The sequence below is a fragment of the Theropithecus gelada genome, chromosome 8 (genome assembly GCF_003255815.1).
Source record: "Theropithecus gelada isolate Dixy chromosome 8, Tgel_1.0, whole genome shotgun sequence".
Taxonomy (NCBI): domain Eukaryota; kingdom Metazoa; phylum Chordata; class Mammalia; order Primates; family Cercopithecidae; genus Theropithecus; species Theropithecus gelada.
In genome coordinates, this window is record NC_037676.1 from 82891962 (window position 1) to 82911885 (window position 19924).

General features: G+C 41.9%; 1 protein-coding gene across 2 annotated transcripts in view; it reads right to left on the bottom strand.

The window, feature by feature from the left end:
* The window catches only part of ZNF704 (zinc finger protein 704), a 248392-nt gene that overhangs the window by 42297 nt on the left and 186171 nt on the right, over positions 1–19924 (bottom strand). For both annotated transcript variants that reach the window (XM_025394540.1, XM_025394541.1), the window contains exons 3-4: positions 14388–14491; positions 8591–8823 (exon numbers count right to left, since the gene is read on the bottom strand). In XM_025394540.1, the coding sequence (XP_025250325.1) occupies positions 8591–8823; positions 14388–14491 (337 nt within the window). The remainder of the gene's footprint in view (positions 1–8590; positions 8824–14387; positions 14492–19924) is intronic.

A 19924-nucleotide genomic window follows, 5' to 3' on the forward strand; every position in this document is an offset into this window, starting at 1 on the left:
AAAATACTTGCAAACACATATGTATATTCATCACACAGATTTTTACACTAGATAAAAATGAGAAATAACCTCAAGGTTGACAATAGGGGATTGGTTAAATTATGCCATATGACTGTATATTAAACAATCTTAAACATGAAGTTGTAAGAAAAGCTTCTTTGGTGTGAAAAGAAAAGTTACATGTCTATTAAGGGACTTGATGACCTGTCCTATTTGACCTGACAGGTCTACACCATGCCTTTTCTGCACCATGCTCAGGGGCCCAGGAGGCTGCATTAACAGGGCTTCTGGCTCATAGATCTCTGGTTGGATTTCGCCAATGAGAGGCACCGGCAGGAGGTGGGGAGGCAGGAGAGACTGGAGAGCAGGAGGGTATTGATTCCTCCTGGCTCTCTCCTTCTGCCTGGCCACAGGTGGGCAGTGGCTACATTTCTCCTCCAACAGTTACCTTTTCTGTTGGGTAACCTCTCCAAAAGCTGTATTTCCAGAGTTCTGGTAAATCTTCTGGATTGTAGAAATTCCTCTCTTGCAGAGTCTCTTTAGGCTCTAGGGGTTAGGGTTAATAATGGCCTTCCATGTTGTTAGCCCCTGGAGTCCTGCACCTCCCCCTACTGATTTCCCCTAACCCTGTCTACACCTTTGTAAAGTGACTTGTCTCTACATAGGCCAAAGACATTCTTGCATCAAAGCATGAGGCTCTTTAAATGGGAGTTTAGTGCTTTTCAAAGTCCCCTAACTACATCCAGTTGAAACAAATCCTTTGTCTACAAACAGACTACTTGCTGTTACACTAAAGAAAAGCAAGCCATGGGAGGAGGAGAACATGAAAAAATAGCTAAATAAACAACGCCCAGATTGCCGCATGGGTCCGAGCCTGCCCAAGGAAGCCAAACCAAGCAAAGCTGCTGGCAGAGTTGCAGCAGCCAAATCTGAACAGTCCCATCTGTGCTTCTACCCTGGCTTCTCCTCACAGAGCTAACAGATGTTTGCAAAGCTGGAATGTCCACCAGCTCATGGAGAACAGCTGAAAATTTACCCCAGTGGAAAGCACTTCTGCAGAATACCAACGTCAGCAAAGACCTCAAGTCTAACAGAATGGTCTTCTTCATATAAAGGAGAGGGAAGAGAGGGAGGCCACCGTCGATTGGGAACCACTCTGTGCCTGGTCCTGTGCTAGGAACTTCCACATGTGTATCTTATTTAACACCCACAACAGGCCCAGGAGGAGTTGAAGCTCCATGCAGTCGTGAGCAGACTCCTGGAATCTCACATATGCCTGATGTGAGATGTATAGCAGCTCCCAGACAAACTCTTTAGAATTTCTCAACATTGATGCTCTGGGCCACCATGGTTGGAGAGAACTTCCCAGAGATTTTCACCTTTGCAGCAGCTTCTGAACTGTTTCTAGGAACAACTGCCTTGGGTCTATTGGCTGAGACCTTTGGCCAAGGTTTCCCTGATTTTCTCTCTGCTTGCCCTACCAATAGGAAGCCTCAATCCTGTTTTTAAAAGATGATTTCATACTTAGAATATATGAAGTAACTTCTATTTTCTTGACAGAACTCAGACTGATACTTAGGATTGATACGGTGACTGCTGAAGCTCACCTTCAGTTCATTGAAGAATTATATAACATTTTTGAAGTATTTCGAAGTATTGTATAACATGCATATGATGTGTAAGTCCAACTAACGCTATATTCTAGAAAGTACATGAACATCACTTTATCACTCAGCAGCCTGGAGTTAACGTCATGTTCTGAGGTGACTGAGAGGATCTTCAGGTATTTTTTTTTTTTTTGTATGGTGACGTGTGTGTGTGTGTATGTGTGGTGTTGGAATGGCAGGGCAGGGACAGGGGCTTACACATCCAAGACTCTCCAGAGAGGGCCGAGTTATTCTGTGCAGGTGAGTTGGCTGCATTATACAAACTTCCTCAGCCTGTCTCGTGAAAACCCACACAGCTTGGCAGCGGCTCCAATGGTTCTTTCAGGGTCAAGAGGTCCACATAGATCCTCAGCAGATGCCAAAAGATCGGTAAATGCACTAGTGTATTTTAAAATTAGTAACTTCCTAGAAGCTGGCAGGGGTTCCAGTGGTCTCCTGAATTGGGAAAGCAGCCATGTTACCTCATGCTACCTCACGGTTACACGGTATACAAGTTGACTTACCTTTTGGGGGATTTATTTATTTATTGTAAGATGAGGGGACTAATGAGAGTAGAGGTTTTGGATCTTCAATGTGTGTGGGGTTAATACAAAGTAACAGGTGAATTCAATGTATACCAAGCACAGATGAAACACCTCCCACCTCCATGTGCTGTTTATAGATGCTGTGGTGATAAGTGAATACAAAATTAACAAAAGTTTTGTAAATGGAATAACCCAGAATGTCTTCTTTTGTGCCTGGCTTTTCTTCCCCTCTGCATAATGTTTTTGTGATTCACTCACTGTTTCCTGTATCTGTAGTTCGCTCCCTTTTATGTGGTGAAGTATCCCATTGTATGATTATACCACAATTTGTTTATCTAGGTACCTGTTGATGGGCATTTGGGTTGTTTCCAGTTTGGGGTGATAATGAATAAAGCTGCTATAAACATTTGTCTGCAAGTTTTTTTGTGGATGTGTGTTTTCTTATCTCTTAGGGAAATACATACCTAAGAGTGGAATTGCTGGGTCATATGGTAAGTGTATATTTAACTTTCTAAGAAACTGCCAAACTGTTTTACAAAGTGGTTGTACCATTTTACATTTCTACCAGCAATAAATGAGAGTTCCTGTTGCCAACATTTGGTATTTTGTATACCAAAAATACACACTGTATAATTCCATTTACTTGAAATTCTACAACAGGCAGCATTAATCTATAGTGATGAAAGTTATACCAGTGGTTGGTTGCCTGTTTGGGACTTGGTGGTGCCTTTGACTGAAGCGGGGTATGAGGAGTGCTGGCCTTGGTTAGAGTGGTGATTACTCAGGTAGAGACAGTCAAAACTCACTGAACGGTATACTTAAAATGGGTTCATGGGTTCATTTTATTATGTGAAAATTATACCTAAGTAAAGTTGATTTTAAATGATTTCTATAACAGCAACAACAAACGACAAAAAGATTTCTGAATTAACAGAAATCCCTAGTCATTCTGTGTTTTCTCAATCAATGAATTCTAAAAGTGCATCTCATCTTTGGGGACATCTGGACATTTCTAGACATACTGAGTAGTCCTCTAACTTGGAAAGATCGAGACTGGGCTAGAAGATTTCTAAAGTCCTTCGAACTCCAATGTTCCAGAGCCTATATACTACACGGCACGTTATTCTAAGATCTTGTCACTAAGTTGCCTAGATATCACTCCTCTTTATCCTGAATTTTCTCTATGAGGCCAATCAGCTCCCTGCCCTGGCTGACAATGCTGTATGTACCATCACCATGAAATCCGTGCAGTTGATCCAAGCTGCTGTTCTTAGCACCGCCCTCCCCAGCAGTTTTAACAGATGGATCTATTTCTGGAACAGCCGTTCTTTTTGCGAGAGGCACTCTCTGCTCAAAATTAGTGGGTTAGGAATTAAGTCAGCAGAGAGACTGGCAACATGCTTATTCGTGAGGGCTTTACGGGTTTGTTTTCTTCTTGGAGCAGCCATTCACAATTTAAAGTGATTCATAGCTTTTTGGCTCTGAACGATTAAAAATACAGAGTGGAGCAAATGATTAATTGTTTGCTACTGTACAACTATTACTGAAGCACCTTATGTTAACTCAGTGCTTTCTTCTCTAACTTGAGGTTCTTCCTAATACACAGGTACAACTGTTCATGGTTAAGACGCATACCTGTGAAATAAATGGAAATGATGAATGCTGAAATTTAGAAATTGCCTCTGAGATGCTGCTAATGTTCTGAAATGCAGAGTCCTGAGTCAGATGTCCTTTTATGCCCCCAATTTCTGCTACTGTCTTTGCTGCACTCACCTAGTGCATTGCAGAGGGCTTCTCAATGCACACCCAAATGAGCACAGGGTGGCTGAGGGATCCGGAGTCATCCTGAGCCACTGTGGCATTGGCGTGGTGAGTGTGGTCAGGGTGGAGGGTGGAGGCAAGCACCCCCTTCTCTCCACACCTATGCTTCTCAAATTCCCCATTCAGGCAGTTGCCAAATGGGGGGAAAAGAGGCAAAGTATTAGCAGCTAACATTTATTGCTCTTTACAGGGCCTCTCGTATATTCCTGACAACAGCCACATCGATATGGTGCCACCATTTTCCATATTTTATAGATGAGGAAACTAAGGCTGAAGAGGCCAGATGACTTGCTTAAGTCACGTAAGTCCTAAAGCTGGCATGACAATTTCGGAATGTACAGATTCCAGAATCTGACAGAATCAGGGATCTGGCATGGAAAAGGGCACATAAATCATTTCTGATCAGCGCTTCTTGATTTTCTTGGGGTCTTGTGGAATTGATGGTTAACTCTTTGACCTTCCATAGAATTCATTTTCTCCCACGAACTCCCAGAATGGCTGTATTCAGGGTCACTGCATCACCTTGTGGTCATGATGGAAATTGCACCTCCCCAAAGTCACACAACTCACAAAGTTGTGTGAGTCTGGACTCACACAACCTGGTTTTTCTCTGAGCTTGGAAGTTCTGTCAGTCTATCTTGAAATCCCAGAGGAAAAATTCTGCTAGACCTGGGCTTGACAAAGTTGGCTGGCTGACCTCCAGGGCCAGGATAGAGAAGCCTTTCATTTCCCTTCTCGTATTCTCACCTACCTTGGCTGCAGGTTCCTTAAGGGTGACGGATACTTCATGTGGCAGACAGCCTGGAGTTCCTATTTCTGCTCTCCATTTCTTTCGGAACTTTGTGCACCCTTGCTCCCACCCTGCCACATAGCTGTAGTTATGTCTGATTATTTTCTCTCCACGTTTTTCTCCTTGTGGGCCGAAGGAAATATAGATTCACTGAATTAACTTGCCTCAAACGTTTCCTCTGCTATTTCAGTTAAACTGATCTCTGCCACATTATAAGCTACACAGCCTTGGACAGTTAACATAACCTCAATGAGCCTCTTGGCACAATGGGGATAAGAATACACCAAAGATTTGGGGGATGATTAAATGAAATGCTACATTTAAAAGCATTTGGTAAACTGTAACTAAATATGCAAATATAGTGATTATCAGCAAATATTTTCTCCTCACTATTGATAGTAAGAGAGACTGCCTTGTCTATGCAGTGTACCACACACTGTCATCTTCTTTACATAAGCGGAACATGGATCTCCACAAGAGGTGGGAGTCAGCCGTCTCTGTGCTGGGGGGAGGTGGGAGAAGAGATGAGGAAGCTTCCATAATAATGAGAAAGGTCAGGATCATTGTTTCATAGTCAGATATAGGCAATGCTCCCTCCCCTTTTGTTTAGAGTCCTCAATGTCTATTCAAATGTTGCCACATTCTAGCACATTTAATCTTCATGACTATCCTGAGAGAGGCATGTTAATACCTGTTTGCCTGTTTTACAGATGAAGAAGTTGATGATCAGAGAGGTGAGATGATATTCTTAGGTTCTCAAGGTAGCAAACAATGTGAATCTTTTGATTTCCAATCAGGACATCTTAATTTATCACAAATCATATTATCTCTTTATAACAAAGAACAGAAGCTTCCAAACTTTATGGATGATGAGCCACAATAAGAAATACATTTTGCACCGCACATACACATATGTATACACTGAAACAAAATTATCAAGAAAGAATACTTGTTATGTACAGTGTACTCTATTCTGTTTTATTGATTAAAGAGTGACTCATTAAATTGATTCACAACCCACTAGTGGATTGAGACGTGCAGTTTGGAAAAAACTGATCTAGAAGGTTCTCAAACAATACCCACAGAACAAGTGACTATCACAATAGGTTTTAAATGGGTATTATGAAACTGAGGGAAAGGAGAGGAGAATAAGATGGACTCAGAAAGTTCTACCAATTAGACAGAACATATTGTCTGGTTTAAGCAAATTAACTCACAGAAATCTTTTGAAACATGATTTTTAAAATCTCTAAAATAACTGTATTACAGTTACTGTGTTCTGTCACATCACGAACACTGCATTTATCACTTGTAATTATTGCCTCTTTACACATCAATTTCCAGCCACCCAACTTTCGACACCTTGAAGGAAAAAACTATGCCTTATTCTCAGGGGAATAAGTATTTTGCCTGATATGTGCTCAATAAATATTGGTTCACCTAATGAATTTAAAAAAGAATAGTATCAGCCTCACCTTCTTGTTATTTTCACCATTCCAAGTAACTTTAAGTTCAAAAGGCCAAAGTAACAACTTGGTCTATGTAAAATCCATGCATTAAACATTAGTGGCTACAATCAGCATCCTATTGGTCTCACTTTGGGGACATCTAAAGTCTGAATAGAGGGAGAAGTCATAAAGAAAGAAGGATAAACACTATTCTTACTCGTTCATTCCTTCCTACTATCTAGCTTCTTCTGGAGTGGGCCTATGCTCATTCAATAAAAACAAATATATATAATAAAAATTAAAAAAATAAAAAATATAAAAAAGGAAGCTTTTTTCCTTTTCCTTTGGTGACTTGACTATACCTTAATTTAGTTAAAGCCTGTAGACCTTCCATATGGGGCTAACAAGTGCAGTCTAATTGTGATGCAAGAGTGTGAATTTTGGCTCAGTGGCTACATTAGAAATGGAAGGGTGTGACAGGCTTTCATTAATGTGCCTTAAATAACATTGGGGTTCCCTGTGCTCTGAGTCCTCTGTCACAATCCTGGGCCATGCCTGTTAGGTGTTCGAACTACACACTCAGAAAACTCTAGGGAGAAAGTCTGTGAAGCTTAAAGTAACAGGAAAAGACTTCAGGTTCCTACCACTGTCCTGCCTGCAGGTACCCACTGATACAAGTGCCAGCCTCTCTCCCCTACTGGTCAAGTGAAGACCCAGTGTCCCTGGGGACCCACAGGGTGCCAGAACAACTCCAGCCCCTTTGCATGACACACTGGTATGAAACAGCAACTCTTCAGGCCACTGCCTCTGGGAAGGTCAGGGGTCTACATTAATATCCTTTTTTCTGGATAAAAATGTCAGCCTTTTTCACATGTACACACCCAGAGACAGTGCCCATATCACCTCCACTGTTACACATGTGGAATGATGCTGAGAGATGCAGGGAGGGAAGGCATTGTTGGATCAATGCCATCTCTTTGTTTTCCTCTTTGAAATGAACTGGGGGAGGAAAAAAGTTTGCATTGCAATCCTCAGGGCTTTATATTGGATTTTTGTTTGTGAACAGCCATTTAATAATGAAGCTACCAATACTAAATTTAAAAACCAATACATACAACAACAGTTTTATGTGGTGATTTTAAAAATAATGCCAAATGTCTTCTAGATTTAGTGGTAGTATAGTGGTAGTTTTGCTTCATTCTGTGAAATGGAAATGTTTTTGAAAAATGATGACCGAACATAACTTAAATGTACCTGAAGAGAATGAAAAGAATATGAACTTGAGGCTCAGGCAGATCTGGGCTGGAATGGTGGCTCTGTCCCTTTCTAACCTGCCTGACGGGGGCCAGTTAAATGTACAATCAATCTCCCTGATCCTCAGTTTCCTCATATCAAGATGGAAATGCAAAACTCACTATACAGGACTGCCGGGAGGATTAAACAAATGTGTAATCAATTAATTTGCTAAATCAATTAATTAGATGTCTTTTTTTTCTTCTACTCCTTTTTGTTTTGTTTAAAGCAACAGGGTCTCACTCTGTTGCCCAGACTGGAGTGCAGTGGCCAGATCACAGCTCACTGCAGTCTTGAACTCTTGGACTAAAGCGATCCTCCCACCTCAGCCTCCTGAGTAGATGAGACTACAGGTGCATGACACTACACTAAGCTAATTTTTTTTTTTTAATTTAAATTTTTTTAGTAGAGACAGGGTCTTGCTATGTTGCACAGGCTGGTCTCCAACTCCTGGTCTCAAGCAATCTTCCTGCCTCTGTCTCCCAAAGCAGTGGGACTACAGGTGTGAGCCACTGTGCCTGGCTATTCTTCACTTTTTATTTAGTTAATATATAATCTCTAGGATGTAAGAATGGAAGTTTGTTTATATCTCAGCTTTTATGTATATTTCACAGATAACTGCATAAAAATGAGATACAAAATATTTTTCCCAATAACCCTTCAGGGCTGATTGAGGGAGAAAAGAGGAAAAGATATTAATTATATTTTACATATGAAAAAAATAAATCCCATGAAGAGGGTGAGTTCATACCGAAGCAAGCCTGAGGTCCAATTTTCTAACTTACAAATACTGGTAACTCCCAGGTCAGCAATTTATAACCAGAGGATGGGACACGCGCGTATATACTTTCAGGAAACTTACCAGTATATGTCATTTTTTAATTGTCACTATAACAATTTCTATTCAAACTTCAACAACATTAAAGAGGAACGTAAGCTGCTGCTTTCCACAGAAAGCGGGTGTAGGTCCAAGGTTAAGCTCACGCTGGCCCTTCAGAGGGGACAGAAAGCACCTTCAGGAAACTGAACGCATGGTTGACCACCAACCTTTCTTTTCCTGGGAATGGGCTCGTCGAAGAGCAGGTTGCTGGCCTCCGCCTCGTCGATGCCGTCGTCTGGCTGCGCGGGGCTACGGAAGGGCTTGAAGCTGTCAGCCGAGAGCGGCGGCGACGGCGTGGACGGGTTGGACTGGTCGCTGGGGGCGCTCCAGCTCCAGTAGCCGCTGCTGCTGGTGCTGGAAGGCACGCAGCCGCCCTCCTTCCAGGATCCGCTGAGGCTCTCTGCGTGCACACAAACACAGTCAGTGCCAGGACCCCTGCGTGCCCGGGCATGGTTCAGTGGGGAAGTGGGAGCCTTGGTTCTACACCAGTGAAACCACTCCAGCCCTCTCAATCATCTGCAACAGCTGGGTATGTAAGTTTTAGCTCTATTTATACACCACCTCCCAAAAGCCACACTGTAGTTTATAAACATTTAATTTTTTTAACCTCATGATAATAGGTTTTTCTAAGAGTTTTCTGATGTGTTTTTGTATTGTGCAACACAAATTCCTTGGGATCATAGTGGGGATTATATGGAAAAAAAAGATTTTCTTGTTCACTGAGTTTGGGGAGCTCTGGGTTTATTGACTGCAGTATTTCTAAGACAGGAATAGCATTTGCAGTATTCTTCTGAATGGTTTGGTCACAGAGTTCCCTCTCATCCCAACCCCTCTAATTTCAACATTTTTTAAAAAAGGGATTTCTTAGCTGAGGGCAGTGGCTCACTTCTCTTATCCTAGCATTCTGAGATGCTGAGGTAGGAGGATCACTTGAGGCCAGGAATTCGAGGCCAGCCTGGGTTACATAGTGAGACCCTGTCTGTACAGAAAAAATGAAAGAATTAGCCTGGCATGGTGGCATGCACCTGTAGTCTCAGCTACTCTGGAGGCTGAGGAGGGAGGATTACTTGAGCCCAGGGGTTTGAGGCTGCAATGAGCTGTGACTGAGTCACTGCACTCTAGCCTAGGTGAAAGAGTGAGATCCTGTTTCAAAAAAAAATGGGGGGTGGGAGGTTCTTATAGGACTGTGATTCTTAGAATACATTTATAGGAAGTTAGTCTAACACTTAAGAATCTAAGAGAAATAATTTCTGTACAGTTATCTAAAGCCCATTTCCATTCTGCTTATTACAACAAATAGTAATGCTTTACATTTTGTGAGTGTTTTACATTTTACAAAGCTTATTGGCACAGTCTCAAGCATTCTCACAACATCTGTCCTTCAGAATAAGGATTATTATCCCAGTTTTATAGATGAGGACTCTGAGGCAGCAGGAAGCAAAGTGACTTGCTATGTGACTGGTAAGTATCCCTGGTGAGCCCAGGCCCAAGGTGGCCTGCTGGTTGGACTTCTTTCCTCAGTGCATGCAGTCCCTGGGCTGTAAACAACCTCCATTCTTTCTGGCAAAGCTGGGATAGGATAAGAATTTATTGGCAATAATTACTTTAAGACTGCTATTGGATATTACCTTTTCATTTGTGGTGGAAAGCATTATGAAATGTTCGCTAATGTGGAGAGATTTCTGCCCAGGTCGAATGTCTTCTGCCAGCCTGGCTAATATGGCGAAACCCCGTCTCTACTAAAAATACAAAAATTAGCTGGGCATGGTGGTGTGTGCCTGTAATTCCAGCTATTAGGGGGTGCTAAGGCAGGAGGATCACTGGAACCTGGGAGGCGGAGGCTGCAGTGAGCCAAGATCATGCCACTGCACTCCAGCCTGGGCAACAGAGTGAGACTCTGTCTCAAAAAAAAAAAAAAAAAGAATGTCTTCTGGGTGCTCTTTTAATCACTGAAGATTTGCTTTACTCTTCAAGATGCACAACCTTAATTAGCATTTGTATAAATTCTACTTTCTTTTTGGATAATTTCTCCTCCATATTTATGTGCATTTTGAATATATTAAAACTATGTTCTAATTACAAGGAAAAAACATCCCCAAATGCCTCATTAAAAAAATACTGTTAATGTCTGTGTAATTAGTAATGAAGTGAAGACAAATGGTAGATTAGCATTCATGGGGAAATTTCATAACTACCTTTACCTAATTATAGATTTCTAGCATATTCCTCAACTATGTCAAGCAAAAAGTTAAGTTAGAGGAGTGAAACTGTAAATTGAAATAGGAGAAACTACCCATCTCATTACAGCTAGGTTCTTTTAGAATGAAATGGTCATTTATGCAGTCTCATGCTTTGCCAGCATCAACAAAACCAAATTAGCATCTCACTCCCTGCAGTCTACACAGAGACTGATGCACTCACCAGACTAGAGTTGCCTGTTGTAAATAAGAAAGCTCCATTTAGTACAAGAGGAGTTCAAGAAGAGCATAATATAAGGCTTGATGATTTTACTTGGTGTGAAAAACTCCCTTGGCAGGCCCTGGGTGGCTTATAAATATACTGTAGTATGCATTTGTAAAATAAAATAAAGCTAATGGTGCTAGATGTATAATCATGTTAAGTATGAGGCACTGAATTTATTTTGAGAATCAACTATTATTACAGTGTGGTTACATGGTTTCATGTCAATGCTAAAAGCGAATTTGCTTACTGATTTGTGAATGGCATTTCCTTTAGAAACACTATTTAGTCAGAAGGATTATAAGTGATATAGTAAAGTTTTTTTTCAGAAAAAAGTCAGGTCTGATTTATAATATTCTTAGGGGACAGAGCCTCCTTATATTAAACCACTGTTTGTCAGGAATGGAGACAGGCACTGCTGGACTCTTACCCTCTTTGCAGACCCACTTCCTGACAGAATGATCCTTTTTAGGCACAGAAAATGATCACAACAGTTTCAAAAAACTCACTGATGTGCAATAATTCTAGAGAAAATCTTTTTTTCCTAAAAAAGTGCCTTCATTATCATAAATTGCTTTCTCTATTTAAGAATTTGCTTTTTCTTACAGACTAAATGAGAGACAGCAGACAATTTGGGGTTATTAGTTGAGTAGTTATTTTTTAAACCATAAATGAGCACTGAATTACTTTATTACTATGCTAACAGAAGTTTGCATTGAAGAACCAAAAGGTTTATTTTAATTCTGACCTTTAAGTACAAAGGAACACTAAAAATGTTCTCAATTAAAAAAAGAAGCCAATGGTAAAAATAATGATTACTTTAAAATACACTTTTTTTTTTTTTTTCCTTTAAGGATTCCATGACATTCTGCAATTCCTTTTTCTTAGAATATGTTTTGGGGGTTTTCCAGGGTTTTCGTATTTTTTATTTTTTAGAGTTGGAGTCTTTCTCTGTCACCCAGGCTGAAGTGCAGTGGCACCATCATAGCTCAATGTAACCCCAAAGTCCTGGGCCAGGACTACAGGCATGTGCTACCACACCTGGCTACAGTTTTGCCTTTACTATAATCTTTTTTTAGCATTGCCAAAGTGAGAAAGGTAAATCTGAATACCTATTTGCTAGAGACCCCCAGAAGAGCAGTCAGGTCACTGAATGGGAGTAGTCAGGCCCCTTTCAAGAACAACTCATCTGGTGCTACGTAAAGAGGAGGTGTCGGCTGGGTGAGGTGGCTCCCGCCTGTAATCCCAGCACTTTTGGAGGCCGAGGCAGGCGGATCACCTGATGTCAGGAGTTCGGGACTAGCCTGACCAACATGGTGAAACCCTACTAAAAATACAAAAATTAGCTGGGTGTGGTGGCACATGCCAGTAATCTCAGCTACTTGGGAGACTGAGGCATGACAATCGCTTGAACCCAGGAGGTAGAGGTTGCAGTGAGCCAAGATAGTGCCACTGCACTCCAGCCTGGGTGATGGAGCAAGACTCCATCTCAAAAAAAAAAAAAAGAAAAAAAAAGAAAAAAAAAAGAAGAGGTGTTATCCCAGCTTGGTGAATCATAATGTTGCTGAGCAATACTGATTCATGACATTAATTTGAATTCCTAGCATCTTGATCATTCTTTCCCCCTTTTAATGGGGTTGGAGTAAGTTTTGGTGAGGACTGAATATATGTTCAATGAATTTATTTTAACACCTCACATCTAAAACCAAATTGGGTGTGAACCATCTCTCAATCTCATAATTGACCACGCTGGTTTTTGAGAGAAGGTTTTCACTGATCAGAAGTCTCTTTCAGTGGTCTCAGTGCATTACATTTCAGTGAACTGCAATCTGCAATCTGGCTTTCTTCCCTGGGGAGTGCTCTTGACAAAGCCACCAGTGACCACCTTCTTGATGCAATATTCAGTCTTTTTAATGCATGACCTTCTGAAGCATCAGACACTTCTCCTTAAAACATGCTTTTCCCTTGGTTTCCATGAAACCACACTCTCCTGGTCTTCCTCTACCTATCTGGTCACCCGTCAGGGTCTTCCTGGGCGCTTTTCCCACTGCCAATTCCTTGCATGATGGTGAGCTTCACTGCTTCCCTCCTTAGCCATCTTCTCTTCTCACTTTGCTTTTACATAACTCTCTCATGGTGACCTCATCTACTCTCATGGCTTCAAAATGTTGCCTTCTAATTCTGTATCTTCAGCCCAGATCTCTCTCCCAAGATACACCCAAATCTCTACCAGATGTTGCCCCTTGAATGGTCCTCAGGCACTGCCTATTAAACATGTTTCCTATTGTCTTCTTCAGCAACTTCAGCTCTTGAACCAAACATTTGCCAATACATCTCTTCCTGTGTGTTTTTCACCTACCCCAGTGAATGTCCTCCCCTTGCTGAAGCACACCAACTGCCTGGAAGTCATCCTTGACCCACCCTCCTGCTCACTCTCTCTGTCCAGCACCAAATACTCTTGATTCTGCATTCTTCACATTTCTTGGTTATGTCCTATTCACCTCCACTGTGACCACCAAGGTCTTTTCTTTTCCTTTTGGTTGATAAACCTAATCATGACTTTGCAGTGCTAGAATCACTTTAATGGTGCTCCCATAGCCTCAGCATAAAGTCCAAACTCCTAGCCAGGCATAAATGACCCCTCCTGAAAGGTCTGCCAGTCTCTCCAACTTCACCTCCTACTGCCTGACCTCCTTATTTACTGTGTTGGATTATATGAGACAAAATCGTATCACGATTAAGAGAATAAATCTGGAATCAAAAAGACATGGAGAATTTCAGTTCTGCCAGTTAATCCCTATGAGCCTTAGTTTACTGATCTGTAAACTAGTGATAATAATATCTCATAGAATTGCTGTGGGAATTACAGGAGATAAGGCAAGCATAGTACTTGTTTACTGACACATAGTAATGCTCAATAAATGCTAGTCATTCATATGGCTATGATTGATGGTCTTTCTTCCCCAAAGAGACAGTATACTACCTAGGAGTGTGGATACTTTTTCAATGAGGTATTCAATTCTTCTAGCATGGTACCTGATAAATGTGTATGGAATAAATGAATGGACTAGATAATTCTATTTGATTAAGGAGTCTGAGATAATGTTTTTAAAAAATAATCTCAGAGTTCTTTGATCCAACTGCCTCCCCAGTCAAACAGAAATAATGCTAGGGAAAGTAATTCATTAGCTCAATCTTCATTTACCTGGGAAAAAAAGGGACACAAGTACTGCAAAGACATGTCCTAGCAAGGCAGAAAATAAAGGAGCTCAATAAAAGTGAGTTGAATGGAGGGATGGGTGAACTAAGCAGTGGGCTCCCTGGGAAAATGAAGAGGAGGCTGACAGCTCTGGGGGCCTCGATTTCTTCCATGTTTCCCTTTGCTTCCTGCTAATGGCTGAGGGTCAGTGGTTCATAGCGTTTGACAGGAATGAGATGCCTCAAAGAGAGGCCCTGCTCTTGGTGTCAAGGGGCCCTTCCCTAAGCCCCACATCCTGGGCTTACCGTTTGGTCGCACGGGAGGACTTCGAACCAAAGGGCTAGTCGACAAGCTGGTTAGTACCATTGCTGCTGTCACCTTGTCCATGTCTAGTTCCTCTGAAGATTTCCTGTAAAACAGGAAGGGACATTGGTGACTGTTCACTCTGCATCTGCTGTATGGCTACACAAGGTACCATATGCTGTCACGCGTTTACTCTATTAACTTATCCCCATGAACAACCGATGCTCTGTTAGCTTTATTTTACAGATGAGGAAGCTGAAGTCCATGAAGTGAAGTGTTTCAAAGTCATACAGTATTAGGAAGACAAGGATTCCATCACCCATACTTCATCTAACAACTGTTCATTGAGAGTGTGCTGTGGGCTAGACCCTGTTCTAGCCATGAGTGATATGAGGTGAACAGCAGACAAGGTTCTTGCTTTCATGGAGCCTAGAGGATGGTAGGAAGCAACACGCTTATCAGTAAACAAACAAGCTAGAAAGAACAAAATCATTTCGGATAGTGACAAGGGCTATGAAGTGAATACACAGGCTAACGTGATAGTGCCTGCCTGTGGGGGCTGCATCTAAGGTGGCCAGATGTTTCTCTGAGGCGGTGACGTCTGAGGTGAACTGTGAACGTGGGGGAGAGTCTGTCCTGAGGGGCAGGGAAGTGCACCCCAAGCTGAGGCAGCAGCCTGTGGAAAGGCATGGCAGTGGGAATGTGCAGGAATGTTTAAAGGTTGATCTTACCGTGTGAGAAGGGGAGAGCAGTGCAGAGCTGGTCAGATGGGGTCTGGTGGCCATGGAAGGTGTTTTGATTTTATTCTAAGTGAAACAGAAAGTCCCTGGGAGGCTTTAAGCAGGCCTAGTGAAGTAATATGATGAATATCTGTAATATAATTAATTAGCTGAGCTGCTATATGGAGAATGGATTTTAGGGAAGGTAGAATAGAAGCAGGGAGGCTACTTAGGAGATGACTGCTAGGAGTCCAGGAGAGCTTGGACTAGGGTGGGGACAGTGGCTGGAGACCCAGCAAGACTGGCTGATGCAGCTGGACGTGGGAGATGAGCAAAAGGGAGCGAGGAAGGCTGTCAGGTGTTGGCTGGAGCACTAACTAGAGCCATTTACTGAGAAGGGAAGAGGCTGGAGAAGAAATGCAACTAGGGGTGTTTGAGCTCCCGAGCTTTTAAAAAAGTTTTAAAAAACTACTTACTATAAAAAGAGTAGGTCATGGGAATAGTTACCATGTTGTTAAAGTGAAGAGCCACTGGCAATGATTCACTGAGATGAAGAGGTTGCTCTGGTTCATTAATTTTGGCCAGTTAACCCTGAATAAAGGTTCATAAGATTATGATCATGGTGACTGGAGTCAACTTCTTTTAAGCTTATTTCAATAAAGGAGGTAAAATTGAGAGGCAAAAGTTTGTGTCGTATGATGAAATCAAATAAATTGTACCACCTCCTGAGAGATGAACATTTTCAAATTAGAGAACAGCTGAAGAAGCCCAACAGAGGATTAATAAGCCATATCCACAAATGAATTGTCACTTTGACACATGTGGCTTTCATTCACAGGTGTGCTACCTGATTTGTAAAAGCAATGAACTCTTAAGAGATAGAAACTTCATAGCACTGCTTCACAAAACAGTGGGAAGATAAATTCTTAAACTGGAGAAAAAAAACAAATAGTTCCCAATTATGGGTGGGGGGGTCTGCTCAATTAATTTCATCATGAAGTTACAATTTTTGTAAATTGTTACAGTTTGGCTCTCTGAAGTCCACCCATGATACTAAATTATTAAACAAAGCCTATTCTTTCAATCGAAGGTACCAAGAGACTGAAATCTTTGAAATTTTCTTCAATAATTCTTCTCAAAGCACCTTATGCTCCTTATGCACCTTACGCACCTTAGCAAATTGTTCTATCAAAAGACAAATTACTTGTTTCAGAGATGACTATTAAAATACTTTTGTAAAGCAAGCTTAAGAGTGCACAGTAGCTGGGCACGGTGGCTCAAGCCTGTAATCCCAGCACTTTGGCAGACCGAGACGGGCGGATCACGAGGTCAGGAGATCGAGACCATCCTGGCTAACATGGTGAAACCCCGTCTCTACTAAAAAATACAAAAAAACTAGCCGGGGACAAGGTGGTGGGCACCTGTAGTCCCAGCTACTTGGGAGGCTGAGGCAGGCGAATGGCGTAAACCCGGGAGGCGGAGCTTGCAGTGAGCTGAGATCCGGCCACTGCACTCCAGCCTGGGCGACGGAGCAAGACTCCGTCTCAAAAAAAAAAAAAAAAAAAAAAAAGAGTGCACAATTCACTCCATACAGAAGTTTTCAAGACAACCTCATACACTTAGGGGGAAAAACTGTTCATTCATTTGGCATACCATTTAAAGATTTTACAGTATTCACAGTTTACAAGATCCCTGTACTTGGGAGTAAAGGTAAAGCCATTTTCTTAAACAGACAAAGCCTCTTGAAATCGCACCAGGGAAAGAATGCAAAGCACCTTCAGGTAATTCTGAGTGTTTTGTTGGCTCAATCTCCCCATGTAATGCTGGTCACAGAAGGGATAAATTGGGGCTTGCTGCATATCCACTAATCCACCTTGGGGCTCCTCCAACTATCTGCCCTTCCCAGAGCCCAGCTCCAGGATCACCCAGAGTGGGGGACATCTGAGCTGGCTGCTGCCCACACCTCTTCCAAGACTGAATTAGGAGGGCTGCTGACTTCTCTTTCCAACAGCCAGTCTGCTTTTATTCCCTTACTAACAAAGGTTTAAGAACCAGGATAGGAGGCCCGTGCACCTGGTACAGCGGGATGACATGATTTGGTAAGGAGAGGGTCCCCTCGCCCCTCTCCAGGTTCCTGCAATGACTTGCTAAACAACCTTTTTCCCTCTTCTACATCTTGGTTTCAGGGATCTTTTCACCTCTCTCTCAATCTGCTTTGTATCTCTTTTGATTTTCCACACCTAAGGTGAACATTTTGCTTTAGAGGTCTAATTGATAATTAACTCAAATACTGATTTATGTGTTTTTAAAAATATGACAATACAGAATGCATCATTGTAAAATATACATTTTGCATTGCAAAAATCTACCACATTTCAAAATAATTATTGAGCATCATAAAGAGATTTACAATGAAGAATGAAAAAAGGAATAATTAGTATAATCAGAGTGTTTTTGGATTTGGATTTCCTTTAAGTTTCCTGCTGGCACTGGAAATCACTAACAACCACAACAAAGTAAAAGGAATACATCACTAATGACTCAGTTACCTGTATTTCTCAGGGAATATTTTAATCATGCTACATGAAACATTACCAGATGATATGGCCTTGTGCTAAGTTGTGTTTTTGTTTTTATCTTTGTTTAACTTCTTTTGGTATACTACTATCTAATTACTGATTAACTGGTAAATTCAAATCCTTGTAATTAAACACGAAGAGATGATATACAAAGTAGGATTTCAAGACGGGAGAAACACATCAAGGAAGCCGGTGAGCCCTGGGCTTGCTGGGAGACCACTCAAGGGTCCTACGTGACGGATGTGGTGGAAATGTGGGCAGAGCCTGAGCCAGACCACAGGGGTGTGTGTGCCAGGCTGAGTGGTTTGTTGTATTACTATAAGCAAAGTGAATCGACGGAACATTCATGAACCCGGGAGTGAGGTAATCAATCTGTATTTAAGAAATGAGTGAAAATGGGAAATGTAAGGAAAGTGAGGAAATGGAAGGCAGGCTGTTCAGCTGTTTTTAGTGGAGTAAAGTCTCATTTCAACCGTATTACATTAAAAGGGACACTGCCCCTCCATGCAGAGATACTATTCAGTCTATGAGTATGGACCTTCCTGGATTTCTGCTGAGGCTGTGTTCTGGACCTCTCCAGGAGAGGCAGCAACAGTAATGACTAAGAGTGTAGGCTCCAGAATGAGTTAGATAATGTGGCTTCAGATCCACTCTCTGCATTGCTACCTGTGTGACCTTGGGCAAATTACTTAAACTCCCTCTTTCCTTATCTGTAAAAGAAGGATAAACATAGACTTGTTGAGAGGGTTAAATGAGAAAGTACATGAGCACCAGCATGAGCCTCAGCCACAGTCAGAATTCATGTTATGTCAGCTCTTACTAACCTTCTAATTCCTGACTACACCCATAGTGTGTGTCCCCCATGAGGGAGGAGAGCATTAGATGACTTCACTTGCTTTTCTTGTTCAGCACCAGCACTAGCAGTTGTGGATTTTCCTTTTGTAAGGCAGGTATATTATTTTTGATAATGAAAAGACTGCTATAACTCTGTAAGAGCTGGCAACTGGCTCATGGAGAAGCAGCTGCTGGTCCCTCACTAGAGTTTCCAGTCGGTGCTTTGGCAAAGACACTGCTCATTACATAATGAGTCTTGGCCAGACTGTCCACAAATAGAAAAGCCTAGAGTGCTTGTTTGGATTCCATGTTTAAGAGTTTATGCTTTCAGTACTCACTCTTGGAGCACTATGTGCTAGGGGCTGTGCTAGATAGGAGAATTAACAGTCTTTATAAAAATGAACAGTTTCTACCCTCTTCAGCTCTGGTCTATTGGAGAACTAGACCTTAATCAAACACACACACAAATAAATGTAAACTTACAAATGTGATAAATGCCAGGAAGAGTACTATTGATTGGATGAGGACCAACCTAGGTACTTCTAGCTAACGGGAGAACAGGGCTGAGACTGGAAGTGAGTATGGGTGTTGCCTCAGAGGATGGAAGAACTTTTGGGCAGTGGAAGAGCCAGGGCAAGGCTTCCTTTAAAAAGGAAAGGGAAGACTGAACACGAAGTGCAGTGTGCTTGGGAGGGGCAGTTCAGGGAGAGCCTTCCATGCTCTATAAGGGCTTTATCCTTATCTTAAAGGCCCTGGGAAGCACTGAAGTGTTTAAAGCGCAGTGGGGTTGGGACAGGTTGGGTAAGGTTGGGGTGATGCTATCAGATTAGCTTTTCAAAAAGCTCATTTTGGCTGCCGTGTGGAAAATGAGTTTCTTGGGTTTGACAACCAATCTTTTATCGGAGGAATTGATTGTCTGATGACTGTGGCAGCAGGTTGCAGAATGACATCATCTACTACACGAAGAGGCAATCAGCGCAGTGCACAGCATCAGCAGAGGCAGCCCGGCCAGGTCTCATGCATGGGTGGGTGTGGCTGGTCTGTCCTTGAGCGCTCAGCTATGGCCTGTGCTTACAAACCCAGCTATTGTTTGTGCTGCAAGAAGCCTTTTCCTTCTTTCAAGCCACTTCGTGCCTGAATACTGCCTGCTTGGAGGATGCATATAAACACTGTCTCCCGTGACTAGCTAAGGGAGAGATGTTTTACACCTTGGAGAGCCATAAAAGACATTTATCAGCAATTAAAGTGCTGTAGTAACAAATGGAAGTAAAAACGAATAATATATTCCTTAGATTAGCACTAATCTAGTTCCTTAGCAACTATTGAAATCTGCTGTCTAGACCAAGTTCAGTCACTTTTAAAAACTTGTAATATTCTTAAAATGAGGAATAATATCTGAAAATAAAA